This window comes from Enoplosus armatus, chromosome 11, assembly GCF_043641665.1.
Source record: "Enoplosus armatus isolate fEnoArm2 chromosome 11, fEnoArm2.hap1, whole genome shotgun sequence".
NCBI classification, from domain to species: Eukaryota; Metazoa; Chordata; class Actinopteri; order Centrarchiformes; family Enoplosidae; genus Enoplosus; species Enoplosus armatus.
Genome location: NC_092190.1, coordinates 25007214 through 25033579, shown reverse-complemented (window position 1 = coordinate 25033579; position 26366 = coordinate 25007214). Strand labels below are relative to the sequence as shown.

At 44.0% G+C, this 26366-nt stretch overlaps 1 protein-coding gene across 1 annotated transcript in view; it reads left to right on the top strand.

The window, feature by feature from the left end:
* ttn.1 (titin, tandem duplicate 1) overlaps positions 1-26366 on the top strand; it is a 192133-nt gene that overhangs the window by 111963 nt on the left and 53804 nt on the right. The window contains 37 exon segments of the mRNA XM_070915106.1: positions 56-349; positions 487-786; positions 939-1120; positions 1697-1826; positions 1994-2184; positions 2979-3408; positions 4068-4373; positions 5098-5279; positions 5585-5714; positions 6043-6194; positions 6311-6458; positions 7647-7812; positions 8609-8760; positions 8988-9284; positions 10077-10376; positions 11245-11559; positions 11692-11840; positions 11952-12102; positions 12342-12623; positions 12721-13023; positions 13487-13789; positions 14332-14613; positions 14993-15180; positions 15278-15389; positions 16059-16361; positions 17001-17309; positions 18514-18795; positions 19003-19302; positions 19899-20192; positions 20305-23274; positions 23400-23720; positions 23886-24170; positions 24321-24626; positions 24773-24936; positions 25179-25410; positions 25680-25955; positions 26065-26364. Of these exon segments, the coding sequence (XP_070771207.1) occupies positions 56-349; positions 487-786; positions 939-1120; positions 1697-1826; positions 1994-2184; positions 2979-3408; positions 4068-4373; positions 5098-5279; positions 5585-5714; positions 6043-6194; positions 6311-6458; positions 7647-7812; positions 8609-8760; positions 8988-9284; positions 10077-10376; positions 11245-11559; positions 11692-11840; positions 11952-12102; positions 12342-12623; positions 12721-13023; positions 13487-13789; positions 14332-14613; positions 14993-15180; positions 15278-15389; positions 16059-16361; positions 17001-17309; positions 18514-18795; positions 19003-19302; positions 19899-20192; positions 20305-23274; positions 23400-23720; positions 23886-24170; positions 24321-24626; positions 24773-24936; positions 25179-25410; positions 25680-25955; positions 26065-26364 (11787 nt within the window).

Sequence of the window (26366 nt, the reverse complement as noted above, 5' to 3'; positions counted from 1 at the left end):
TAGTAGCAAAAAAAAGGCCCCATAGCTGAAATTTTCATGTGCCTGTGTTTCCTAGATGTCCCTGGTCCGGTGGTCAACCTGAAGACGGTGATGGTGACCAAGAAGAACATCACTCTCACCTGGTCCGACCCCGTGGACAACGGCGGCAGTGATGTCATCGGCTACGAGGTGCTGAGGAAGGACGCCAAGATGAAACTCTTCCGCCAGCCCATCGAGACTGCGTCCTGCAAGTGTGACATCCAGGGTCTGCTTGCTGGCGAGGAGTACGACTTCAGGGTCGTTGCCAGGAACAAGTACGGTGACGGAGCTCCATCCGACCTGGGACCCATCCTGGCCGAGGATCCCAAAGGTAAATCCACAGAAATATGACCGACTTTTGACATCAGATGAGATTTTTCTGACAAAATATAACCCAGAAATACATTTGTGACTCAGAAAGGTGGCCTGTTGAAACAATTGTCCAGTGTTGACCGAACTTTGTTCCAGGTACTCCATCTGCTCCTGAGAAACTGCACTACACCGACAGAAGCAAGAACACCATCACCCTGGCCTGGCAGCCACCTCGCACTGACGGCGGCAGCCCCATAAGAGGCTACTACATAGAGAAGATGAGGTCCGACGGCACCGAGTTCGAGGTGGCAAACCGCAAGATCTTCACTGAGTGCTGCGGGACCATCGAGAACCTGTCAGAGAACCAGGAGTACCAGTTCCGCGTCAAAGCAGTGAACGAGGTTGGGGACGGAGATCCCTCCAAGCCCATCAAAGCCAAGATCCAGGACGATGAAAGTATGAAACTTAATCTTAATCTTAATGTTAAAAAGAAACATGTTCTAAATGTTTAATCTCTAAGATTTAAAGTCTCCAAGATTGAAAATTTAGATTGAAGAAAGCAAAAGCCCAAGAGAAAAAAAAATGGACAATTGTTTGTTTGTCCACAGTTGCTCCAGTTATTACCTTCCTGAAGTTCTTCAAGAGCAACACCATCATTGTGAAGAAAGGCTCTGCCATCGACATCCCAGCGGAGGTGAAGGGACTTCCTCTGCCGGCTCTCCAATGGATTAAGGACGAGGTGGTGATGGAGAAGCCTGTTGAAGAGAAGATGACGATGGAGACTGAGGAGGTAAGAACTGATTCATATGTTCATGAACATATATGGATATGGTCGCTGCACTTCTCTGTGTCCAACAATCTGGTCTAAAGAATGATATCTCAAAACCTACATGCCAGATTGCCATGAAAGTAAAAACCCAGTTATACCAGCATTTCAACAGGTGTCATTTTGCGGTGAAATGAATACATTTCAGTGGAATCGCTGTGATCAGTGGATTCGATTGAAGGAAATCAGCGCAAATGTTTTGTGTCATGTTCAACTTCAATAGCAAACCACCTTGATAATTTTGTTGTTAACCTTTGTGGTGTGACTGTGTGACCCCATGACCTTTTTCTTCTAACTCCACCCTCTGGACAAACTTTTTTGGCTCTTAATCATCAGTGATATTACTTTTTGCTTCTCATGTCAGCTGCGTCCAAGATTTGTTTGAGGAGCTCTTCGAGCTCTGTTCTTTTATTTGATCTTTTAAGGTTTGTTTCCAATTCCTTTTCAAGTTTCAATGTTTATAAAGCACATTGAAACTGCCTTGTGTATGAATTGTGCTATATAGATTCATTTATTTGCCTTTGGCCTTCTCGTCTTCAGGTGAATCGGACGACTCTGAGGACTAAGATTGCCATCCCAGAAACCATCAGACAGGACAAGGGCAACTACAAGCTGATGGCTGAAAACTGCTACGGTAAAACTCAGCAAGTCATCAGAGTGGAGATCCTTGGTAAGAACATCTCTAAAAAACTAAATCTAATTTTCCATGTCAGGTTTAGTTTCCGTTGTTTCACCTTTCGATGCCTAACAGCTGCATTTTTTTAGATTAAAATTAAACATGAAAAGTTCTTATCTCTACATATTGAGCGTTACATTAACCCAACCTTGCGTTTTCAGACCGTCCTCTTCCTCCAAGGAACATTGTGGTCTCGGACATCAAGGCAGAGTCGTGCTACCTGACCTGGGACGCCCCAGAGGACAATGGAGGCAGCGAGATCACCAACTACATCGTGGAACGCAGAGACGCCAGCAAGAAGAAGTCTGACTTTGAAGTTCTGACCATCAACCTCATTGACAGGAGATACGGGGCAAGTCATGGCTGCACAGCAGGAAAACTAAACTGGGATGCACTGCTTTGATTCCTAATAGCTAACACTGCTTAATTTAAATAATATATTCTGTGACAGAGTGGGACAACATTAAACATAAAATCTGTTGTGACATATTTTAAGGAAGAAAATTGATCTTCAATTGTGTTCATACTTAGTATAAAATGAGAAACAGCATTCATGATGTAGAAGATGTTTTCTTATATTTAACCCTCTAAAGCCAACTAAGTAATCCATCAGTTACTAACAATTTCCCAATCATTTCCTTGGAGCTTTTGTGTAAAGATGCATGCAATGTGGCAGTTCAAGCAGTACAATGGTTGGTTCCAATTGATTACAAATAATTGCTAAGCTAGGCTAATCTAAATTATTTCAGTCAGTTCACAGCAGCTCTCCTGAATATGGAAAAAATGTGCAATTTATCTACAGACAGCATACAATTCAACATATATGAAAAACAAAGTTTCCAATTCATATTTCTTTCAAGGAAGTCCCCCCGGAAATCTGTTTTTAAACTCAACACAACTAACTAAACTAACAAAAACAATTGTCTCTATTATCCATGTAAAGTACCAAAATTATTTTCTGGAAACTTCTAAAAAATTATTTGAAATTTATCAAGAAGTAACAGACCCATAAAATAGAGCGTTAGCAAAACTGTATCAATCAAATGATTACATCTTTTATAATCATGTGTTTTCATCTTATATTTGATTCTGTCTTTAACGCCTTAACAAGAAAAACTAATGAATGTCCCTGTTCTGCTTCTTCAGGTCTACAAACTGAACTTGAACGGTACCTACCAGTTCCGAATCAAAGCTGAGAACAAGTACGGCGTTAGTGATGGCTGCGATTCAGAGAAAGTCCAGCTCAGGGATCCATTCGGCCTCCCCGGACCTCCACGTAACCCCAAAATCATTGCCGCTACAGCGACCACCATGACCCTGACCTGGGATCCTCCTCTGGACAATGGCGGCTCTACCATCCAGGGTTACTGGCTGGAGAAGAGGGAGCGCGGCGCCGTGTACTGGGGCCGCGTCAACCGAGCACCAGTCACCAAACCAGCAGTGAAGGGCCTGCAGTATACCGTGCTCAGGCTCATCGAAGGAACCGAGTACCAGTTCAGGATTGCAGCCTGCAACGCTGCAGGAGTTGGACCGCCCAGCGAGGCCTCCGAGTGCCGCTTCGCCACGGATCCATGCAGTGAGTGTTAACCCTCTTACCACCTAGTTTTAGTTAACAGTTTTGAGTTTGATCTCCACAGACCAGCTTCGTCAATGTGTTGGAAGTTTGCATTTTGCACTTTTGATTATCAAAAATTCCCATACACTGTCAATCAGATGTACTCACTTTAATACGCACTTTGGTAAAACAAGGTCTAAAATAAGTATCAGGTACCAGTTGATGTCACCATCAGTTTTGTACTTTCTGTAATTGAAATGCTTTTATGGATGAATAAATTGAACTTAACTTGGAGAGTTACGTCACATGTCACCAAAGACCAGCCTATAACAGATCGATTCATTCACTCAAAGGTAAGGCTAGCTGAGGCAATCACATAATGTTCCCCGTAGGTTCCTGCTTGACCTGTTTGCTTTCATTGTTTCCATTTTATATGTGCTTTTGCCTGTGTACCCTGTAAAGCACTTTGGGTATGAAATGTGCTATATAAATACATTTGCCTTGCCTTGCCTTGATAGTATTTCCTGTAACCTTAAAAACTGTTCTTTTTTGGTTCTTAAGTCATAAGAAAGATTTTAAAAACCACTAATGGATGATACAGAGCACACAGAGTCGTAATGCTAAAAGTGAAAACTAGTTATTGTAGATTATAAAGACTGACCTCTCTGCACCTCTCTCAGACCCTCCCAGCCCACCAGGAGCCCCCGAGGTTAAAGACAAGACCAAGAGCAGCATCACACTCACCTGGAGCCCGCCGGACAAAGATGGTGGCAGTCCCATTAAGGGTTATATCATCGAGGTCCATGAGGAGGGCTCTCCTGATTGGAGGAGGGTGAACCAGGCTGACAAGCTTCACCCATCCACTGAAATAACCGTCCCCGACCTGAAGGAGGGCAAGAAGTGCAAGTTCAGGATCTACGCCGTGAACGCTGGCGGAAACTCAGAGCCTGCCAAGACGGCCGACATCCTGGTTAAAGACATCCTGAGTAAGAGTAACACACATTTGTCAGCCACAGCAGTCAGGCTTTAGACCTGCTCATAGTAATAACTGCTACTGTTGAGTATGATATTTAGTTAAAGAAGCTGCTGTCTGTAGGTTTTGATGATTCTGCATACAGCTCATTCAAATCAGATCTTTCTGGTAGTTCAGACTGTTGATGGTTGACTGCAGATGGTTTTGGTCACAGTGGTTGATGAGGGTGTCCCACAAGGTTGAATTATAGGGTCCCTGCTATTTACTCTGTACATAAATAATATTAATTTTCCAACTCAACTTTGCAATGTCAATTTCTATGCTGATACCATCTTGTACGCCAACAGCTCTAGCACAAACCTTTTTGATGACCTCCAGATCTATTAATTTAAAATGTGTTCTAAGCTCCAAAAAGACAAGAAGTTTGCATTTCACAAGACCATTGCGTTTTAATGTTTCTACTCTGATTCATACTCTAAATGAAAATCTAATAGATTCAGTACAGAATTATAATTAAATATAGTATATAAGTAATGAGGAATTTGGTCAGACAGCAGATTTTCCCTCAAAAACAAGAATACTGGAATGGAACTTGATGATGTTGTAACTGTATGTAATTTGTTCTCAGCTCTCTCTTGTAGGCTTAACAAAGATTGTTTACCTGAATATGAATAAATATATCAGAGCATGCTGGTTTAAAAGAAGTTGTTTGATTTTTGTGTGTTTTTGTTCTCCAGTTGAGCCAACTCTGACTCTGGACGTGAGCGCACATGACCTGCTGAACTGCAGAGCGGGAACAGTCATCAGGATTCCCGTCACCATCAATGGTCGACCCGTTCCCAAAGTAACCTGGACCTTCGATGGAACCGCCGAGACTGAGAAGAAGAACGAACTCCACACACTGCCCATCGACTCAGAGGTCAGACTGCTCAGACTTTAACTGACGTATATTCATGTAACTATTCATTTTTATTTCACCAGCACAGAAAATTCCAATTATTGTTTGTTCGTAAAATACCTGAAATAAAGTGTGAAAAATATCCAAACTGATCCACCTAAGGCATCTTTATAACCCAAAAAGTGATTAACAGTGTTATGATCAGACAAAAATGCTTAATCGAGTCATTGCCCAACAATTAGCTTGTTAGGAGCTGGGGAGAAAGTGTGAATGGAGGAACTTTAAGAACGAAAAGTATCTGATGTCATGCTGCTCTTCCCTCTCAGATCCACTCCACAGACACGACCTCAGTGGTCGTAATTCCGGAGAGCAAACTGAACCACAGCGGCCGATACATCATCAACGCTGAGAGCCCTGCTGGACACAAGGTGGTCAAAGTCAGAGTCAATGTGCTCGGTACGTAAAGATTCAACATTCAAAGTTTCAAAGGTTTTATCTGTCACATACTCATTTAATATATACAGTGAAACACACGATGGCATATCCCTAAGAAAAAAAAAAATGAAGACACCTGAGGGTACCCTGGTATCTCACCTAGTAGGGCAGGCATCCCATGTACAAAGTCTGTTGCTGCAGCAGCCTGGGCCCTTTGCTTCATGCCCTCCCCTCTCTATCTCCCACCTTTCCTGTCACTATCCATTAAAGGCATTTTTTTTTTTAATTAAGACATCTGGCAGGTTTTTACTCTTCTAGTCTTTTCATTTCTTGTTTCGTTCATTCACAGACTTGCCTGGACCTCCAAGAGACCTGAAGGTCAGTGATATGACGAGGGGAACCTGCCGACTCACCTGGAAACCTCCAGAGAGCGACGGAGGAGAGAGAGTGAAGAGCTACTTCATCGAGAGGAAGACAGTGGATGGCAAAGCCTGGACCAAGGTACAATGCCTGCAGCTTTGACAGCTTATTTCCCTGTACAAGCAGGATAATACACTGTGAACAGTACATTTATTATTGCTCACATGTAAAGTTCGACTCTTATCTTGTTCTTCCAGGTGAACCCAGCCTGTGCTGCTCAGTCTCTGGTGGTTCCAGACCTGATCAACGGTCAGGAGTACCTGTTCCGCATCCGGGCTGAGAACCGCTTTGGGTTCGGCCCGTTCACTGAGACCATAGAGGGGACCAAAGCCAGAGATCCAATCCGTACGTGTACACTCTTCTATTATATCTTCTACTGTTTTCTGCTGGTTTTAGCTGCTGAAGCTCAGATATAAGCAAAGATTCATTACATTTTAATATATCGGACACAAAAACCTTCATTGTGACAGGATACTTTTAATTGCTCACTGTTAATTTATTACAGTTTTGTAAAGAATATTCACATTTACAACATAAACATTTAGAATTGTGGGTTGCTGTACAAGGGCAGTCCTGCAATTAACTGGCGACCTGTCCGAAGTGTACTCCGCCTCTCGCCCAGTGTCAGCTGGTATTGGCTCCAGCCCACCATGACCCTGCACAGGATAAGCGGTTATAGAAAGTGGATGGATGGATGTAGGAGGGCAGTGGTGGAATGTAACTATGAGTATATTTACTCAAGTGCTGCATACTTTACAATTTTTAGGTACTTGTACTTAACTTCAGTATTTCCATTTTATGCTACTTAATACTACTAATTTAACACATTTTTCTGCATGAGAACTTTTACTTTTTGACACATAAGTACATTTTGCTGATACGAGTTCTGTACTTTTACTTAACAGAGTACTTTATTATAGTCTTCTTGCTACTTAGTTAAAGATCTGAATACTTCTTCCACCAGTGTACACAAGTATATATCACATTTCAACTCAACAAAAGGATGTGCCTCAGGGTCCTAGAGTTGGACCCCTTGTATTTTCTATTTTTATTTATGATATTCAATTATATGCCTATATTCATCCAAATCTTATTTAGAACAAATTCAAGAGGCTTTACAATCTGACTAATGCTCCACAAACTTGGTTGTTACCTAACAAACTGCTCAATAAAACAGTGTCTTATACAATGGTCCTTAGTACTAGACAGAACCTCAACTTGAAATCCAAATGATGCTACAGCTCTGTATTTGTTTATGGATTGACTCCAAACTCACTTTTAAACCACTGAAAAATTAATTAATTGATTAACAGAAAATTAATTTTCAGATTCTCTTAAAAACAAGATGATACATCTCAAGGGGTTTATTCTGATATGATAAATTTGACAAAAACCAGCACCAGCTGTGAATCTCCAAATCTACCATCTAATGGGGAAAATACATATTGTGTTTTTATTTGTTAAAGATAATGACCTTGCCTCTTTTCAGCAGTTACCATTGTGTAATCTCACATTTATCTGTTGTGTCTGCAGATCCTCCCGATCCTCCAACGAGGTTGAAGATCCAGAGTGTGAAGAAGGGCACGGTGACTTTGATCTGGAAGGCTCCAAAGAACGACGGCGGTTCACCAGTCACCCACTACAGCATCGATCTGCTCTGCTGGGACGCCAGTGGCACCCAGAAGGAGTCCTGGAGGAGGTAAACCTTCACTTGAGAGGTCTACATGGGTCAACTTAGTTCCTAATAACTGAGACCCAAGTCAGGCTAGGTCCAAATTATATTCAGCCTAATCAGGTCAGGTGCAGTTCTGTTGTAGTCTGCTGCCAGAGGTGGTGTGCTTTCTCTGTTTGGGTCTGTTGTGGTCCACTGACATTTTGGATCGGGTCTAATTATCCTCGGGTCTGTTTTGGATCAGGTCGACTGTCCTCAGATCCCTTTTAGATTGGGTTTTCCATGGGTCCAGTTTGGATTCCATCCAAAATGTTAGACCCTTGAAAACTTTAAACCAATCGCTTCTTAGTTAACAATCTACATAAGACTTTGTTAACTAGTCACTGATTGGTCTATCTCCATCAATCATGGGGGACGACAGTTTCAATAAATGTGATTATGCAGCCTTTTCTGTTGAGAAGCACTGCATCTTTACAGTTAGTTTGCCATTATCTTTCATTTTCTTGTCTCATTTTTATAATTTTTCCATATTTTCCTACAGTTAAATTTGCACTTTACTAATTCTTCCTCCTCCTTTACTTCTGTGGAAAGAAGCATATATACTCTATGGTTTGCACAAAAATGTGGTCCTCCAAACTTATTCCATTTAAATTTTGTGACCACAAAACATAAATTGATATACAAAGAAAGTGAAAACAGTTCTATATGAACTTGAACTTTGTGTCCTCGTCCTTCACTGCTAAAACATTTTCAGGACCTTGTCTTGTTTGTGGGTTGAATGTTACCTGCAGCTAAACTGTCCCTCTTTTGCAATGACCTTCAGGTGTAACAGGAGAGATGTGGACACCACCAGCTTCAAGGTGGAGGACCTGACAGAGGGAGACGAGTACGAGTTCAGAGTGGTGGCGTACAATGATGCCGGAGCTAGCCGACCTTCATCCACGGCCGGACCCATCATCATCCAGGACCAGACCTGTAAGACCAGACCAGGAGTTAATAACAAAACTTCCAGAAAATATCCAGACTCTTATTATATTATATGAGTCTGTATACATATACATAAAGTGAAGTTTCAGGTTTAATATTGTTAAATATTTGCTATCTTCAATTTATTTCAACCTGTATTCTTCCCTAGAAAGACAGAGGAATCTTAAGTCGTCAAAGGGAAACAAATAAAAAAATCTCCTCATTTTGTGCCACAGGCGCTCCATCCATTGAGCTGGAGGAGTTCATGGAGGTCGAGCAGGGCTCCGACATCAGCATCGTGGCCAAGATCCGCGGCTGTCCGTTCCCCACGCTCACCTGGTACAAGGCTCCGCCCCACAAGTCTGACGACAAGGTGGAGGTTCAGTACGACCAGCACATCAACAAGATCGTGTCTGATGACAGCTGCACGCTGCTCATCCAGCAGGGCAAACGTCCCGACACTGGCCTGTACACGCTGGTGGCCTCCAACAGCCTCGGCAAGGCCTCCAAGGAGATGAGGCTCAACGTGCTCGGTACGAACAAACAGAATAACTGTAGTATTCGCGGATTCATCTAAAAGCAATAGTTGTTCCCAGTTCTAGTGTTTGTTGCTCTCCCAGGTCATTGAAAGAAGAAAATTGCTCTTTTTATTATACTTATTTTCACCCAGACTTTACTTTTATTTTAGATTTTAAATAAAAATCAATGAAAAATACAAACTTTGTTTCAGTAATATTGAAGCTTTCAAGAGAAATGTCCATATCACAGTTTTGCTTCAGATATTGAATTGTTACTGAATGCAAATGTTAAACTAGCAAAAGACTGATGTTATCATGTCTTTTAAAATGTTTAATTAATTCAAGTTATTAATTCAAATCTATGCTCTGACTAAAAAATACATCAGACATCACTGTATCCCTATTTCTATTATCTAGCCTTTTCTACCTCGAAAATACACCACAGCATATTTTTGTTACACTACTAGTTGTTATTGCTCATTTTGTATTTTTATTTATTTATTCTTTATTAGATGTTTCCGTTGTTTGATCATTAAAGCCTCACTTAGATTAAAAATCTCTTTTTCAAGACTGTCCTGGCCAAAATAGGCAGCAATAACACTGACTCTTACATTGACTTAGAGGCTGACAACATAAAATAGGTAACAACTGGTACGTCAAATTCAGAGTTAAACACAGAGGGAAATGAAAAAAAGCCCTGTAAACATGACCTGAGAGCTGTCTAAAACCATAGGTCACAGTGACCGATAGGTGTGGTTCACCCAGATGATTTCTGTTGTCTAACTTTGTTTTGTTTGTTTTTTTCAGGCCGACCCGGTCCTCCCTCCGCTCCCATTAAATTTGAGGAGATCAGCGCAGAGAGGATCACGCTGTCCTGGCTGCCGCCGAAGGACGACGGTGGCTCCAAAGTCACAAACTATGTCATCTGGAGGCGCGTGGCCAGCAGGAAATCCTGGGTGCCTGTCACCAACGAGCCCAAGGACCGGATCTGGACGGTGGAGAACCTGATGACGGGACACGAGTATGTGTTCCGCGTCATGGCCCAGAACAAGTACGGAGTCGGAGAGCCGCTGGACAGCGAGCCCGAGGTTGCCCGAAACCTCTACAGTGAGTCAAACTGGAATAACAAATATAATATTAAGTACTTCAAACAGTCTGTGTACTGATCTTATGTATTGATCGTATCATCATTTTACTGACTATGATAATGCTATTTATCAATCGGATCTTAGAAGTTTAAGTGCATTCTCACACTTATCAAACACCAAGGAAAGTTTCTGACCCTAACCCTAACCCTAACTATATACAGCATTTATTTACTCAGGAAAGCCTCAAAAAGACATTTAAAATCATCATTTTATAGTAAAAGTAAAACTCATATGGTATCAAACCAAAAAAATACAATCTTTATATCCAATATATTGTAGCTTGTGCAAATGAAATGATAATCCAATAGTGCAACTCCGGCAGCTATGATTTACAATATAAGTATAGGTATACAGTTATGAGTGTGAATAATAAATACAATGTACTTAATAATGTATCAGAGTATATAAAAACAAATATAATATAGCAGTTAATATAAAATGATATGATAGAACTGTATTATTATATAGTGATATAAGGCAATTTAATATAGTGTTAACATGTGTTGAAACTACTTCTACTACTCTTAGAGTTATATTGATAATAGTAATCGAGGACGACGTGCATGTGTATTAAGAACGATTAAAGATTGTCTTTGTGCATATGAGTATTAAGGGGACAGTTACTATCTAATCTAGACAGTTGTCAGATTTATATTCTCATGTATATATCGTATATATACATGTAACTCTAACTGATCTACTGACTACTGTACGACTAATACCGTGTTCCAGTATCCAGTGTGTTGCTGACTGCTCTAACAGTAAACTGCAGTTGTATTGATACAGGACAAATATGTTAATCCTCTAACCTTCGATCCTTTCTGCAGCCACCCCCGGTCAGTGTGAGAAGCCGACGGTCACCAACGTCACCTTGGACTCTATGACCATTAACTGGGAGGAGCCCGAGGACGACGGCGGCTCCCCAATCACCGGCTACTGGCTGGAGCGAAAAGAGACATCGGGCAAACGGTGGGCACGCGTCACCCGCGACCCCATCCGTCCCATGGGCCTGGGCGAGTCGTTCGTGGTGAGCGGACTCATCGAGGGCTCCCATTACCTGTTTAGAGTCTCCGCCATCAACGCCGCGGGACCCGGACCTGTCAGCGCCCCCACGGACCCCATCTTCGCCAGAGACCCCATTTGTAAGAGTTACACACTGAAATCAGTGCTTATGTTTTAAATGTCAGAATCAGAATCAGAAATACTTTATTGATCCCGGGGGGAAATTGTACAACACACAGAACAGGATGTTAACTGTCTGTCTCCTCCTTTAGCCCCGCCCTCTCCTCCAACCCCAAAGGTTTCTGATTGGACGAGGTCCACAGTGGACCTGGAGTGGATCCCTCCTCTGAAGGACGGAGGCTCCAAGATCATCGGCTACTGGGTGGAGTACAAAGAGGAGGGCACCGAGGCCTGGGTGAAGGTGAGAGGAAATCAGCCACCGCATTTTTTTTATCATCATAGGAACCTGGTTTTAGGGGTAGATAGATGTGCTTTAGAGCGACATTAGAAACTCTATGTTTGTGTTTTTCAGGCCAAAGAGACTGAAATCCGTGGCACCCGGTTGGTGATCACCGGCCTGAAGACTGGCGGTAAATACAAGTTCAGAGTGATCGCCTTCAATGCTGCTGGTAATGGCGAGCCAGGAGAAGTCCCAGAGGTGCTCGAGGTCAACGACAGAACCAGTGAGTCAGTCTGAAAATCTAAGAGGGTTACACATTTCTTTCACATCAAACCATCATTCTCTCAACAAAACGTTTAATCAGAATCAGAGTCGTAAATGCTTAACTGATCCCCCGGGGGGAAATTAGACAAGTTACAAGTGCTCCCATTCAAGAATAGAAAAAGTAAGCACGTATTAAGTACATATTTATCCAGGTTGGTTGGACCAAACAGACTGTAATGTGGAGTTTCTTCCTCCCAGTTGCTCCTGAGGTCGACCTGGACGCCTCGGTGAAGGAAAGGATGGTGGTCCACGCTGGTGGTGTGATCCGTATCATCGCCTATGTGTCGGGCCAGCCGTCCCCTGAGGTCACCTGGAACAGAGACGGAGCTGCATTGCCTCCTGAGGCTAAAGTGGAGACAACAGCCATCAGCTCATCTCTGGTCATAAAACCCTGCATCAGGAGGCACCTCGGGGTCTACACGCTGACTGCCAAGAACGCTGGAGGGGAGAAGACAAAGAACATCACTGTGGAAGTTCTGGGTAAAATACTGTTTTCATGTCAAAATGAGACCGCATCTTATGTATACTCTTAAGTGTTTTTATTTTTTTAATTAAAAACGATTTTGCCCTCCCTCAGACGTCCCCGGGCCCGTCGGCATTCCCTTCACCGCAGAGAACCTGAGCAGCGACTCCTGCAAGCTCAACTGGTTCTTCCCCGAGAACGACGGCGGCTCTCCCATCAGCAACTACATCGTCGAGAAGCGCGAGGCCGAGCGTAAGGCCTGGACCTCGCTGTCCTTCACCGCTAGCAGACAGAACGCCGTGGCTCATGGTCTCACCACCGGAAAGTCCTACTTCTTCAGAGTAGCCGCAGAGAACGCCATCGGCATCGGACCCTTCATGGAGACCGCAGCCGAGGTCATCGTCAGGGAACCAATCAGTAAGTTTAGTTAAACAAACATGAAGTTGACATATTACTGCTGTAAAGGTAAGAGGAAGAGGAACCCTGACTGAGATCCATCTCATAATCTTCAGAATAAGGTTTTTTCTGTATTCTGAGGACAAAGTAAAACTTAAACAAAATTTTGTTAAAACATTTTTAGGAAAATCAGAAAATCTGAATTCTAATAATTAATTTTTGAAAAACAATTTTGAAAGTCAACGATTGAAGAAGTGAGAATTTTTTCTCTGAATCCTCTGATTAATCTCAGAACTCATTATTTTTAATTTGGCCCTAATCTTTTTCTGTACTATTTTGTCATTAAAAATTTTACATTATCCGACTGTGAAATTTTGCAGACAACAGAATTCAAACTGAACAGAAAATGACACTAAAAATCATAAATTACTATATGAGTTCCCATCTTCAGATATCCACATCCGTGTATTTGTGCTCCCTTCAGGTGTGCCTGACCGCCCCGAGGAGCTTGAGGTCACCAAGGTCACTAAGGATTTGATCAGCATCACCTGGAAGGCACCCAAGTTTGATGGCGGTTCAGAGATCACCATGTACATTCTGGAGGCGCGTATGATTGGCAAAGACAAGTTCACTAGAGTGACAAAGGAGAAGCTGATGGAGAGGAAGTACACCTACGATGGCCTAAGGGAGGGCGACACCTATGAGTTCAGGGTCATCGCTGTCAATGAGGTCGGACCCGGCAAGCCATCGTTTTGCACCAAACCAATCACCTGCAGGGACGAACTGGGTGAGGACTTATTATTGATAGCTGTTCTGTATGTTTTAATCAGTTTTTAGATTGATTAGCAGCTGGTTTCTGTTAATGCTTGATGGACATTTAGAGACTTGATTCAATGTGGTTAGCAATGTTGCACAGGAGGGGCTGGGGGTTCAATCCCCGGCTCCCCCCGTCATGTCGAAGAGGCCTTGAGCAAGACACTGAACCCTGAGTTCTTCCCGATGGAGACCAGCACCTTGCATGGCAGCTCGGTCATCATTGTTGTGTGAATGTGTGAGAGAATGGGTGAATGAGACTTATCTGTAAAGCGCTTTGGGAACCGTGAAGGTTGAAAAGCGCCATATAAGTGAGATCATTTACCGATCATTAAAAAATGCAGCAACCAACCAAATCATTGGTTTGGATGAGGAATAGAAGGAGACCTAGCACAGAGCCCTGTGGGACACGACAAGTATTTCGCACCATATCAGGCCTGACTCCACAAGTCTCTTTCTGTGCCATTTCTTCCTCCCTTCGAGACAAAATAGACAAAAACTTCTGTTTACTTACAGAGCCACCGACCATCGAGCTGGACTTCCGTGACAAAATCATCATCCGTGTGGGCGAGAGCTGCCTGCTGCAAGGCCGCTACACCGGCAAACCTTCTCCGTCCATCGTGTGGTACCGAGACGAGGAGGAGCTGAAGGCCGACAAACACATCATGTTCAAGAACACGCTGACTACCATGTCACTCGGCCTGATGAAGGCAAAGCGCGAGCACAGCGGCAGATACGTGGTGGTGGTGGAGAACAGTACCGGATCCAGGAAGGGAGTCTGCAACCTCACGGTTGTCGGTATGTAAAGAGAACTTTGGGGCTGATACAGGCTAGTATCATCATCAAAAAGCAATTGAAACATAGATAAAGATGCAGCAAATGAATAATTAAATAACATTGAATAAACTGTTTAAAGCTGAAGCAGACTGATAACTCCAAGTAAAAGCTTTCAACTGTCTCTGACAAGCAACTCAATTGTTGATTTAGATGAGAAATAGATGGGGTCACGAGTAATTGTGCCATCTATTTACATTTACAAATTGTTTGTGGCTGAAGCAGACTGAAAACTGCAAGCTCTTCTGAATAATGCAGGGATTGGTTGATCAAAACACACTTATCACTGATTCCTTATTCATAGACTTTTTTCACACTATCATCACTTCTTTCTTCACTGTAGACCGTCCGACTCCTCCTGTTGGCCCAGTGGTGTTCGAGGAGGTGCACAGGGAGTACATGATCATCTCCTGGAAACCTCCTCTGGACAGCGGCGGCGTCGAAGTCTCCAACTACATCATTGAGAAGAGGGACACCAACAGAGACATCTGGACCACGGTGACGTCTGCCACCACCAAGACCACATGCAAGGTGGGTCCAAGTGGTTTGTCAACCAAAGTCCAGTCAGCTGCTTTGTTATTTTAAAGATGAGGGAACTTTCTGAAGTTCACATGTTTTTTTCTCTCAGATCCCCAAGCTAACAGAGGGCAGGGAGTACATCATGAGGATCTCTGCTGAGAACATGTACGGCATCAGTGACCCTCTGGAGTCCGAGGAGATAAGAGCCAAAGATCTCTTCAGTACGTTCTGCTCCCACCCTGCGGACACACATTTACTATATCACTGTGCCAAAATTCCCATGTTTAAACAAAAAGTAGCCAACATCAAAATGAAAACCCAGTCATTCAATCCTCTTCACATGAGGAATTTATTTTATTTTAGAATTTGTCTATATTGAAATCTTACTATCATAAAATTCCCGATTGTCAACCAAATATAAATACTTCAGTCTTGCATTCAAGATCACTCAAAATACTGAGCTTTATCAGTTTTTATAAGCCATGGACATTATTTAGAGTAATAAAGACTTCCCGCTAAAATGAAAATGTTTGAGCATTTTTGCACAGTACCTTATCTATTGGGTCCCCTTTTTATTAAGTATTTAAGCTGACCATTTTTCCATGTGTTAGAGCAGACATATTCTTGAACATGTGCGGAAGCCAATGATGGTGTACAGTTCTTAAACAATAACAAAATCATGCTTGACAGGGTGACATTGAGTCTAAACTTTTTCATGAACTGATGAAACATCCAAAATAGTTTAGGATCTGATCTACAATTTTGCCTGACTAAAATTATAGTGCAGTGTAAATACTACATGCTTACATCCATAAATGTTCCTTCTGCATTGGAAATGGACCCTAAAAAGAGCCCTGATAACCCAGTTTTCTGCTGCCGTCCTCCTGCAGGAGTTCCCGAGGCCCCTGAGATGCCCACGGTCAGGGAGGTGTACGCCACCAACGTTTTGGTGCTGTGGAACCGGCCTCGTGACGGCGGAAAGCCCATCACCAACTACATCCTGGAAAAGAAGGAGCCCACAGCCAAGAGGTGGTCCAGAGCCACCAGAGAGCCACTGTACCCGGCCACTCAGTACCGAGTCCAGGACCTGGTGGAGGGCTGCGAGTACGAGTTCAGGGTGATGGCTGAGAACGAGCTGGGAACCGGAGACCCCAGTGTCCCGTCCAAACCCATCCTCGCCAAAGATCCCATTGGTCAGTGCGACTCAAACTCAAAGAAAATATATTTATTATATTTATTTTCCATATCTGTATTATCCTTTAAGACTATATTCTATATTTGTATGTATTTTATCATACATTCTATATCCTATTTCCAAATTAGCTTTTTTGTATTCTCAAAACCGTGGTTTAACATCGCTGTTGACGTTATGATTTATTATGATTATTAGCATTTTATTTAGCATTTTTGATTATTGTTTTGTATTGGTATTGCCTTTTATTATGTGATGACAATATAGCTTCATTAACAGCCACATTAGCATAGCTTGATAGGTTTAATATTTGATCATGTTTATGGTCAAGTGTGTTTCTCAGCATTCACAATTGTAGTACATACAAAATACAATTCAGATATTTATATATTCAGTTAACGATCCTACTCCAACACTGTGTCACCATACATATTTACACAACAAATATACTTCTGTATAAGTATACTACATATATAATACTATACATAAAACTATAATGCTAAACTAAAAAACATTTTACCCTTAGAGTGAAATATTGCATGTCTGTCTCTTTTTAACCGGGTTAAGACAGGTTGCCACGTTGAACTTTTTTTTTTTGCCCATAAAGTTTACAGACTTCTCTGATATTTTCTCCTCACAGTGCGTCCCAGCCCTCCAGTGACCCCCGAGGCCTACGATAAGACCAAGGACTCCGTCAGCCTGAAGTGGAAGTTGCCCCGCCACGACGGAAAGGGCCGGATCTTCGGCTACCTCGTTGAGTACCAGAAGCCTGGCGCCGTGGAATGGACTCCGGCCAACGAGACACCGGAGGAATGCCCCAACCTCCACTACGTGGTGACAGGCTTGACCGATGGACAGGAGTACACCTTCAGGATCTTCACTGTCAACGCTGCCGGAAAATCTGACCCTGCCTATGTCAAACAGACCATCAAAGTCCACGACAGACTGGGTAAGGGGTTTATTTATAACTCCTACGCAGTTTTTATCTATTATATATGGTATCAGTTATTTCAGCCCAAGTACATTTTTATGTTTAGTTTATCATTATTAGATTGTAGGAAAAAAATCCAAAACATCTGGCAAACTGGTATATAACACTAACTATACAATTTTTACCATTTTTATTTTTAATATGACATATACATTTAGTTTCAGTACATCAGTGGTCTCTGGACAGCCACTAAAATAATTTTTAATTGATTGGACGGGCAAGCACACATAGTCTAGTTACTGTATGCACTTTTAAGAAATGTTTCCCAAAAGAAAAAAACACTAACTTTAATATTTTTATTTCTGTTTTTTGCAAAATTGTATACATGATGATATAATTCCATTAGATAGTGTGTCTGGAAGCCTCTAGAATTATTTTTTATTGACTAGCTAGTCAGCAATTTGGTTAACAAAATGTCATCAAATGTGTTATGGGGGGTGGGGTAGTTGATTGATTGTTAGTCTTCTCCCTTGACCTAAGGTCTTCCAGGTAATGGATTACATTACAGACTCACACCACATGAGACCAGACAGGTTTTAGGTTGTTTACAAGCTGCCCCATCAAGTTAAGCCCAACCAACTCCTGTTTCCATGTATGTGGTATTTGCTACTGAGAATTAGTTTTGGTGCAAATTTTCACTTCCGGTAATACAGTCTATGATGTTGCCATGCCGTGGCGGCCATTTTGAGTGTTTGCTGTTCTAACTGGAATGTACATCGTCCAATCAGCCCCAAACTTCACATGTTTGATAAGAGTCCCAGCCTGGAGACATTTATGTGCCAATATTGAGATACAGTCATAGCGCCACCTACTGGCAACAGGAAATGACATTTTATACTTTGATGTATTCCTCCTAGCAGGTTGACCAGGTTGACTGGTCGTCACTTGATATACAGGAACATAACATACAATTAGTGCGTGTTCTCTAGCGCCCCCATAGTTTATACAGTAAGTGACACTCCTGCAATGTCTAATATTCATGAAAGTTCAGAACCGGGCCAACCTGACCTTTTGTAACGGCACCGCAGCTGCAACCTTAGCTTTAATTTGAATTGTTTTCACAAAACAAGTAAAAATGTTCCCAGTATGCAGTGTTTGAGTTATTTGTTAGTTTTGGCCAGTGTATGCATTACACTAAATGTTTTCCCATTTTCCTCCATAGAGGAGCCAGAGTTGCTGCTGGACGCCAACATGGCACGAGACCACCTAGCCATGCTGGGCACTGACATCACCTTGAGTGCCACCATAAAGGGTGTACCGACGCCCACCGTCAGCTGGAAGAAGAATGACGGTGACGTTCCTTCTCACATCACTGTTGCTGTCACTGCTACCGGCAGCAAAGTCTTCATCCCCAAGTGTGTCCGTGCAGACTCCGGCAACTACACCATGAGTGTGGAGAATGCTGCTGGAAAGAAAACAGCAACCGTTGCCGTGCTTGTGCTGAGTAAGTGAAATGCCCACCAACACAACTGTGGGATTTTGGTTAGTCTTTAGTTAGTTAGTTTGGTTAGCAAACAATTTGCAAAGATTGATTTACTTTATGTTTACATTAATAAGCAGGGGTTTGGTCTTTGTCATGCCATGAAGAAAAACTATATTTGAATTTAGAATATATATGACTTTTACTCAAACCCACTTTTATTTTCACCAGACAAGCCTTCTCCTCCCAGAGACCTGGTGATCTCCGAGGTGACCAGCGAGTCCGCCTACCTGACATGGAAAGCTCCAGAGGACAATGGCGGCGCCGTCATCTCCCACTACATTGTGCAGAAGAAGGACGTGGCCGCTGAGCAGTGGGTTCCAGTCTCTGCAGCCAATAAGAAGCTGAGTCTGATGGCCATGTACCTGATGGAAGGAATCCAGTACCTGTTCAGAGTTGCTGCTGAGAACCAGTTTGGCAGAAGTGACTATGTGGTGACTAAGACACCCATCAAGGCTATCGATCCTCTCTGTGAGTAAAAATCATAATTATGTTATGTTGTCTAATTTTACTCTGAAAAATAATAATGATTTTTCCTCATCTAATGTAAATCTGGCCTCAGATACAGCCCACTGAGATGGAAAAAGGCACGTTTTAGTTGAAGATTTGTCCCCTCTGCCTTGGCAGTTCTTAATTCCATAGATCACTAATTACAAAAAGACACTATGTACTCTGTAATGTATTTATGTTGTATGTAAATGTATCTATGTTCTGGAGGCACACATAATAAACTGTGGAAACAAATTTCCCCTTTGGGGGCAATAAAATATATCTATCTAAATTGTGGAGCTTCAAAATACTGAAGGCTCCACTCATATCCACAGTGTAATTCACAACTGTGTTTCTGCACTTCCAAATGGGTGCGTTTTCTTTTCATGTTGTCATGAAACAAACTTCTCAACAAAATAACAACCAAAACAAAAAATTCTGGGAGCAGTAAGGATGAATGTCAGTGAACAACAGTTGGTCAATAGTTCTACGCCATCTCATCTCTGAAAAATGTTCAGCAAATGTATTTAATCCACCAATAATGAGCAAGTAATTGTTCTTTCCGGGACACCTTTCAGATCCTCCTGGCCCACCCAAGAACCTGCACCACACTGATGCAGACAAGACAGAAGTGTGGTTAGCATGGGAGTGGCCCGACCGCACTGGCGGAAGTGAAATCACCGGCTTCATCGTGGAGCACCAGGAAGAGGGTCAGACTGACTGGGTCACCTTCAAGACCGTCAGCAACAACCACGCCCACATCACTGGTCTGGTGGAGGGCAAGACTTACCGCTTCAGGGTGAAGGCTCAGAACGCCATCGGCGTGAGTCGTCCTGACACCAGCGTCCCCGTCACTTGCCAGGAGAAGACATGTAAGAAGCACGATTCTTATTGAGTTGTGTCTTTTGCTCTGCAGTTGCTCTTCCTGCTCTCATTTACAGGCCTGAAAACATCATAATTTTGTACTGTTTTGTTCTCTTTCAGTGCCACCAACTATTGAAGTTGATGTGAAGCTTATTGAGGGTCTTGTTGTCAAAGCTGGCAGTGCTATTGCCCTTCCAGCCAAGATGACAGGCATCCCCATTCCCACTGCCAAATGGATGACCGATGGCAAGGAGATCACATCTGAGGGCCGCTATCACATTGAGTCTGCTGCATCCTCCACCATCCTCAGTATCCCTGAGTGCCAGAGAGGAGACACTGGAGAGTACACCCTCACTGTGGCCAATCCTGCAGGCAGCAAGACCGTTGCTCTGCATGTCACCGTGCTGGATCTTCCAGGTCCACCCATCGGACCCATCAACATCTTGGAGGTTACCCCTGATTACATGATGATCCAATGGAGGGCACCCAAGGATGATGGTGGCTCGCCCATCACCAACTATGTGGTGGAAAAGAAGGATGTAAAGAAGCCATGGGAGCCCTGGTCTGTCGTTAGCTCCAGTGGCACCAGCACTAAGGCCAAGGTGTCCAGGCTGGAGAAAGGCCGTGAGTACATTGTCCGTGTCCGTGCAGAGAACAAGATTGGGATCGGCGCAGGGCTTGAAAGTCCTCCCACTATTGCCAAGCACATGTTCAACCCTCCTGGTCCACCAGGTCTCCCAGAGTGCTCTGATATCACAGAGAATGCTGTGACAGTGGAATGGACCCTCCCTGACTATGATGGAGGCAGCCCCATTAGTGGCTATGTGATTGAACGCAGAGAAATGACAGGAAAGTGGATCCGTGTTAACAAAACTCCTGTGCTGGACCTCAGATACAGGGTCTCAGGCCTGTTTGAAGGCAACAGCTACGAGTTCAGAGTGTTTGCTGAGAACATTGCTGGTATCAGTGAGCCATCTCCAACCTCTGACCCCATCAAGGCCACTCGTGCCATCACCAAACCTGGACCCCCTGGCAATCCTAAACTGAAGGACTGGAGCAAGTCCTATGCTGACATCTGCTGGATCAAGCCAACAAGAGACGGAGGCAGTCCCATCCTGGGCTATGTGGTTGAGGCTCAGAAGTCAGGAACCGCCCAGTGGGACAGAATCAACAAGGACCTCATAAAGATGTGTGCCTACAGAGTGCCCGGCCTCATTGAAGGAATGGAGTACAGATTTCGCATCAGAGCCACCAACAAGGTTGGAGACAGTGAACCCAGGGAGCTGGCTGAAACTGTCTTAGCAAAGGACATCCTGGTGCCCCCAGAGGTGCTTGTCGATGTGTCCTGCCGCGACTCTCTGACGGTAAGGGCAGGTCAGATCATAAGTTTGATCACCAGGGTGAAGGGCAGACCAGACCCAGAGATTACATGGACCAAGGATGCCAGAGCCATGTCCCGGGACAAGCGCACTGAGATTAACAACAACTACCCTCTGTGTGAACTGGTCATCAATGATGCAGTTAGGTCAGACTACGGTAAATATGCCATTGTCGCCAAGAACAGTAGTGGACAGGCACAGGCCACCATTCTTGTCAATGTCCTGGACACACCAGGAGCTTGCCAGAACCTGAAAGTGGCCTACGTGACCAAGAACTCCTGTATGGTGTCCTGGGAGAACCCTGAGGACAATGGAGGCACTGAGATCACTCAGTATATTATTGAGTGCCGTCAGCCCAGCCAGAGAGGATGGACGGTGGTTTCCAATGACTGCACCAAGCGCCTGATAAAAGCCCCTCTTACCGAGGGCTGTGAGTACTTCTTCCGTGTCAGCGCAGAAAACAAGATTGGCGCTGGTCCACCCACTGAGACCAAGACACCTGTGCTGGCAGTTGATCCCATTGAGAAGCCTGGTGAACCCACTGACTTCCACATCTCTGAGATTGGTAAGACCTTCTGCTTCCTCAAATGGAAGAAGCCAGACTACGATGGCGGTAGCCGTAACCTAGGATATCACGTTGAGAAGAAGCCAAAGGAGGCTGAGGAGTGGGAGAGGCTTCACAAGGGTGCCATCAAGGAGACTTACTTCATGGCTGACAGGTGCATTGAAAACCAGATCTACCAGTTCAGAGTTCAGACTAAGAATGAGGGAGGCGAGAGCAACTGGGTGACAACAGCTGAAGTCCTGATTAAGGAACAGCTTGTGGAGCCTGAAATCAAGATTGAACTGGATGGAACACTCGTGGTCAAGGCAGGAGACACTATTCCTATCCAGGCAACAGTGAAGGGAAAACCCCAGCCTGATATCAAATGGACCAAAGATGAGAACACAGAGGAAATAAAGAAGAGCCCCAGGCTTCAGATTGAAACTGGTGCTGACTTCTCGAAGCTGCTGCTTACCAGCGCCAGGCGTACTGACAGTGGAAAATATGTTGTTACTGCCTCCAACAGTGCGGGAACATGCTCTGCTCACGCTAAGGTCAATATACTGGATAGACCCGGCCCTATCAGGGATCTCCAGGTGTCTGATATCACCATCGACAGGTGCCATCTGGCCTGGGAAGTCCCAGAAGATGATGGCGGCTGCGATATCTACAACTACATTATTGAGAAATGTGAGACCAAGAGGGGAGTCTGGTCAGTCCACTCCAACGCTGTCATCACCAATAAAGCTAAAGTCACTCGTCTTATTGAGGGTAATGAGTATATCTTCAGAGTTCGTGCTGAGAATAAGATGGGTCCAGGCCCTGCAGTACAGAGTGAGGCTATTGTCGCCGGTACCCAGTTCAGTGTACCTGACACTCCTGAGGCACCAGAGGTCACTAAGATCGCCAAGGAGGAGATGACTGTGCAGTGGTCCGAGCCTGAGAAAGATGGCGGAAAGCCAATCACAGGTTATCTGTTGGAGAAAAGGGAAGAGCATGCTGTTAGGTGGTCTCCTGTCAACAAGGATCCAATCCCTGGAACTCGTTTCACAGTATCTGGACTCCTGCCCCTACATGACTACCAGTACAGAGTAAAGGCTGTCAATGAAATTGGCGTTAGCAGTCCAAGCAAGCCTTCACGTGCCATCACTGCCAAGGATGCAGTTGGTATGTAACCAATAATAATGTTTTTATTGTGTTTAATATCTATTTGTTAACAAATGTTGCTCGTGGTGAGATTACTATAGGCAAAATCGATGGCTTCATCTTCACACCCCTATGTCTTCCTACAGAGCCTCCTGCACCTCCTACCAACTTGAAGGTCCTGGACAGCACCAAGTCCACCGTCACCCTGGGCTGGGCCAAGCCTATATCAGATGGTGGAGCTCCCATCATTGGCTACGTTGTGGAGATGAGGGCGCAGGGAAGCGCCAAGAAAGGAGACGATGGTTGGAAGAGGTGCAATGTGGCGGCTCAGCTGATTGTGTGCGAGTTCACAGTCACAAGTCTGGATGAGACGCTTGTGTATGAATTCAGAGTGTCGGCTCAGAACCAGGTGGGCATGAGCCTGCCCTGCGACCTGGAGGGTGGTGTGATCCCCAGGGAGATTCTAGGTGAGAAGTGTATTGAATTTTAGTTGCTATTTTGAGAACTAGATGGCTTAAGGGTAGTCCCACATGACAACATGAGGAAGGATTAACATTAATCCACACATTAAGATGTGATCTGTACTTGGAAGATCTTGCTGACATTTGCACTGGCACTGTTCCTTCCAACAGAGGCACCAGAGATCGACTTGGACGCCGACCTGAAGCAGGGACTGACGGTGAGAGCCGGCTGTCCCATCAGACTATGTGCCACCATCAGAGGTAGACCACCTCCTAAGGTCACTTGGAGGAGGATGGGCATTGACAATGTGGTCAGGAAGGGAAAAGTTGACATCATTGACACCATGACCTTCCTGGTCATCCCCGACAGCACCCGCGACGACTCCGGCAAATACTGCCTGAGTCTACAGAGTCCTGCCGGAGAGAAGGCTGTGTTTGTCAACGTTAAGGTTCTTGGTGAGTCCTGGTTTTCTTTTAATAATGCTTACAAGTTTAAATTAGCTGCAGTCAACAATCACAAAAAGTGCATACCTCTGTCAAAAGGCCATCTTTCAGTTGAATTAAAAAAAACGAAATCCAAATGTCATGATCTATTTTTTCTGACAGACACTCCGGGACCTGTGATGAATCTGGAGGCTACTGACATCAAACAGACATCGGCCATGCTGTCCTGGAGTGCTCCAGAGAACGATGGTGGCAGTGAGGTCACTCACTACATTGTTGAGAAGCGCGAGATCGACCGCAAAACTTGGGCAATTGTCAAAGCTGAAGTTGAGAAGGATAAGATTCCCTTCAAAGTCAGCGGTCTGATGCCAGGCACAGAGTACTACTTTAGAGTCACAGCTGTCAACATGTATGGTTCTGGAGTTCCCAGAGTGTCACCCACTTCCTACCTGGCCTCTGATCCTGTCAGTACGTATTGTCACTGAGTTACAATGTGACACCAGAACTAAGAGTTCACTCACAGCCTATAGTCACCCACTGTGCTTAATTTGCTCTCCTCTTTTTCATCAGTCTTTAGAAACACTTGAACACACCCGTCTGATTTCTTTTTTCAGGCAAGCCCGATCCTTGTGAGAAGATTGAGGTTATGGAGATAACTAAGAACAGTGCCACAGTTGGCTGGGTGAAGCCTGCAAGGGACGGGGGTGCCAAGATCGATGGTTACGTAATTGAATACATTGAGGTTAAACCTCCTCCAGAACCTCCAGCACCTGTGGAGGTTTGTCATTTGATCAAACTGATTCTTCTCGGACTGCTTCAATCAATTGTTGATTTCATTTTCAAAACAATTCTGTTTTGTTATTGCACTAAATCAAATTATGTGCTCAAAAAAACTTAACCTCACTGCCATTTTACAAATATATATGCTCTTATAGAATGTTATAATTCCAGCTCTTTTTTGATTATTGAGTAAACTTGAAAAGTATGAATCATTCATCTACAACCCTTAATTTGCCACAGGTTCCAGAGGAAGCAGAAGCTCCTCCACCGCCTCCAGTGGTAGAGGAGGAAGAGGAGGCAGAACCTGAAAAGGAAGTCTGGAACGCCTACACTACAGTGAAAGGTTTGACAATCAGCATCAGTGGCCTGAAGGAGAGCAAGAGGTACAAGTTCAGAGTGGCTGCCAAGAACATCATGGGCATGAGCTCGTTCACCGAGACCAGACAGCCAGTCGAGATCAAGGAACAGATGTGTAAGTTGTTACACAGATTAAAAATGAGAAGTTAAGTAGTTTTAGCCATTATCTCATGAGAGGCCAACAGTTAAATTATCTTGTTATGTTCAGTTATCTCATCATCAGGACTGAATTGTTGCAGTATTTTAAAATAACAATTATTGATAATAACAGTAACACATACTACAGTAAGATCCAGGGTTAACATTAAATAAGACCACCATTTGTTATCTCTATTAGATAAACTCTCTAATCTAATGAGTCAATTTTCATGTCCTCACCCTCAGTGGAGCCGAAGATTGTCATGCCAGAGACAGTGAGTGCCAGAGCAGGAGCCAAGCTCAGAGTGGAGGCACTAGTTTCCGGAAAACCTGCCCCAACCTGCAAATGGATGCATGGTGAGAATGCAGTGGTCCCGTCCAGCCGTCTGGCCGTGCACCAGTCTGGCAACCTATGTGTCCTGATCATCAAAGATGTGTCAAGGACTGACAGTGGAGAGTACAGCCTGGTGGCTGAGAACAGCTCTGCAAAGGTGGTCCAGGCCCTGAAGATTGTCATCAGAGGTCAGTGTTACCCACAATAAGATAATATGAAGAAAGAAAATCATTTTGGGATGGGCAAAATTACTATAGATTTTTTCATGTTTAAATCTGATTATTATATGTGTTTCAGACATCCCCGGCCCTCCTGAGGGCCCTGTGGAGATCAGTGACATCGACTCTGATGCCTGCTCCCTGTCCTGGAACAAACCACTGGAGGACGGAGGCAGCAATATCACCAACTACGTGGTAGAAAAATGCGATGTGAGTAGAGGTGACTGGGTGACCGCTGTCTCTTCCGGCCTGAAGACCAGTTGCCGGCTTGGGAAGCTCATCCCTGGGAAGGAGTATGTTTTCCGTATCCGTGCTGAGAACCGCTACGGCTTGTCAGACCCCATTCAGTCCGACAGGATGGTTGCCAAGTTCCCCTTTGGT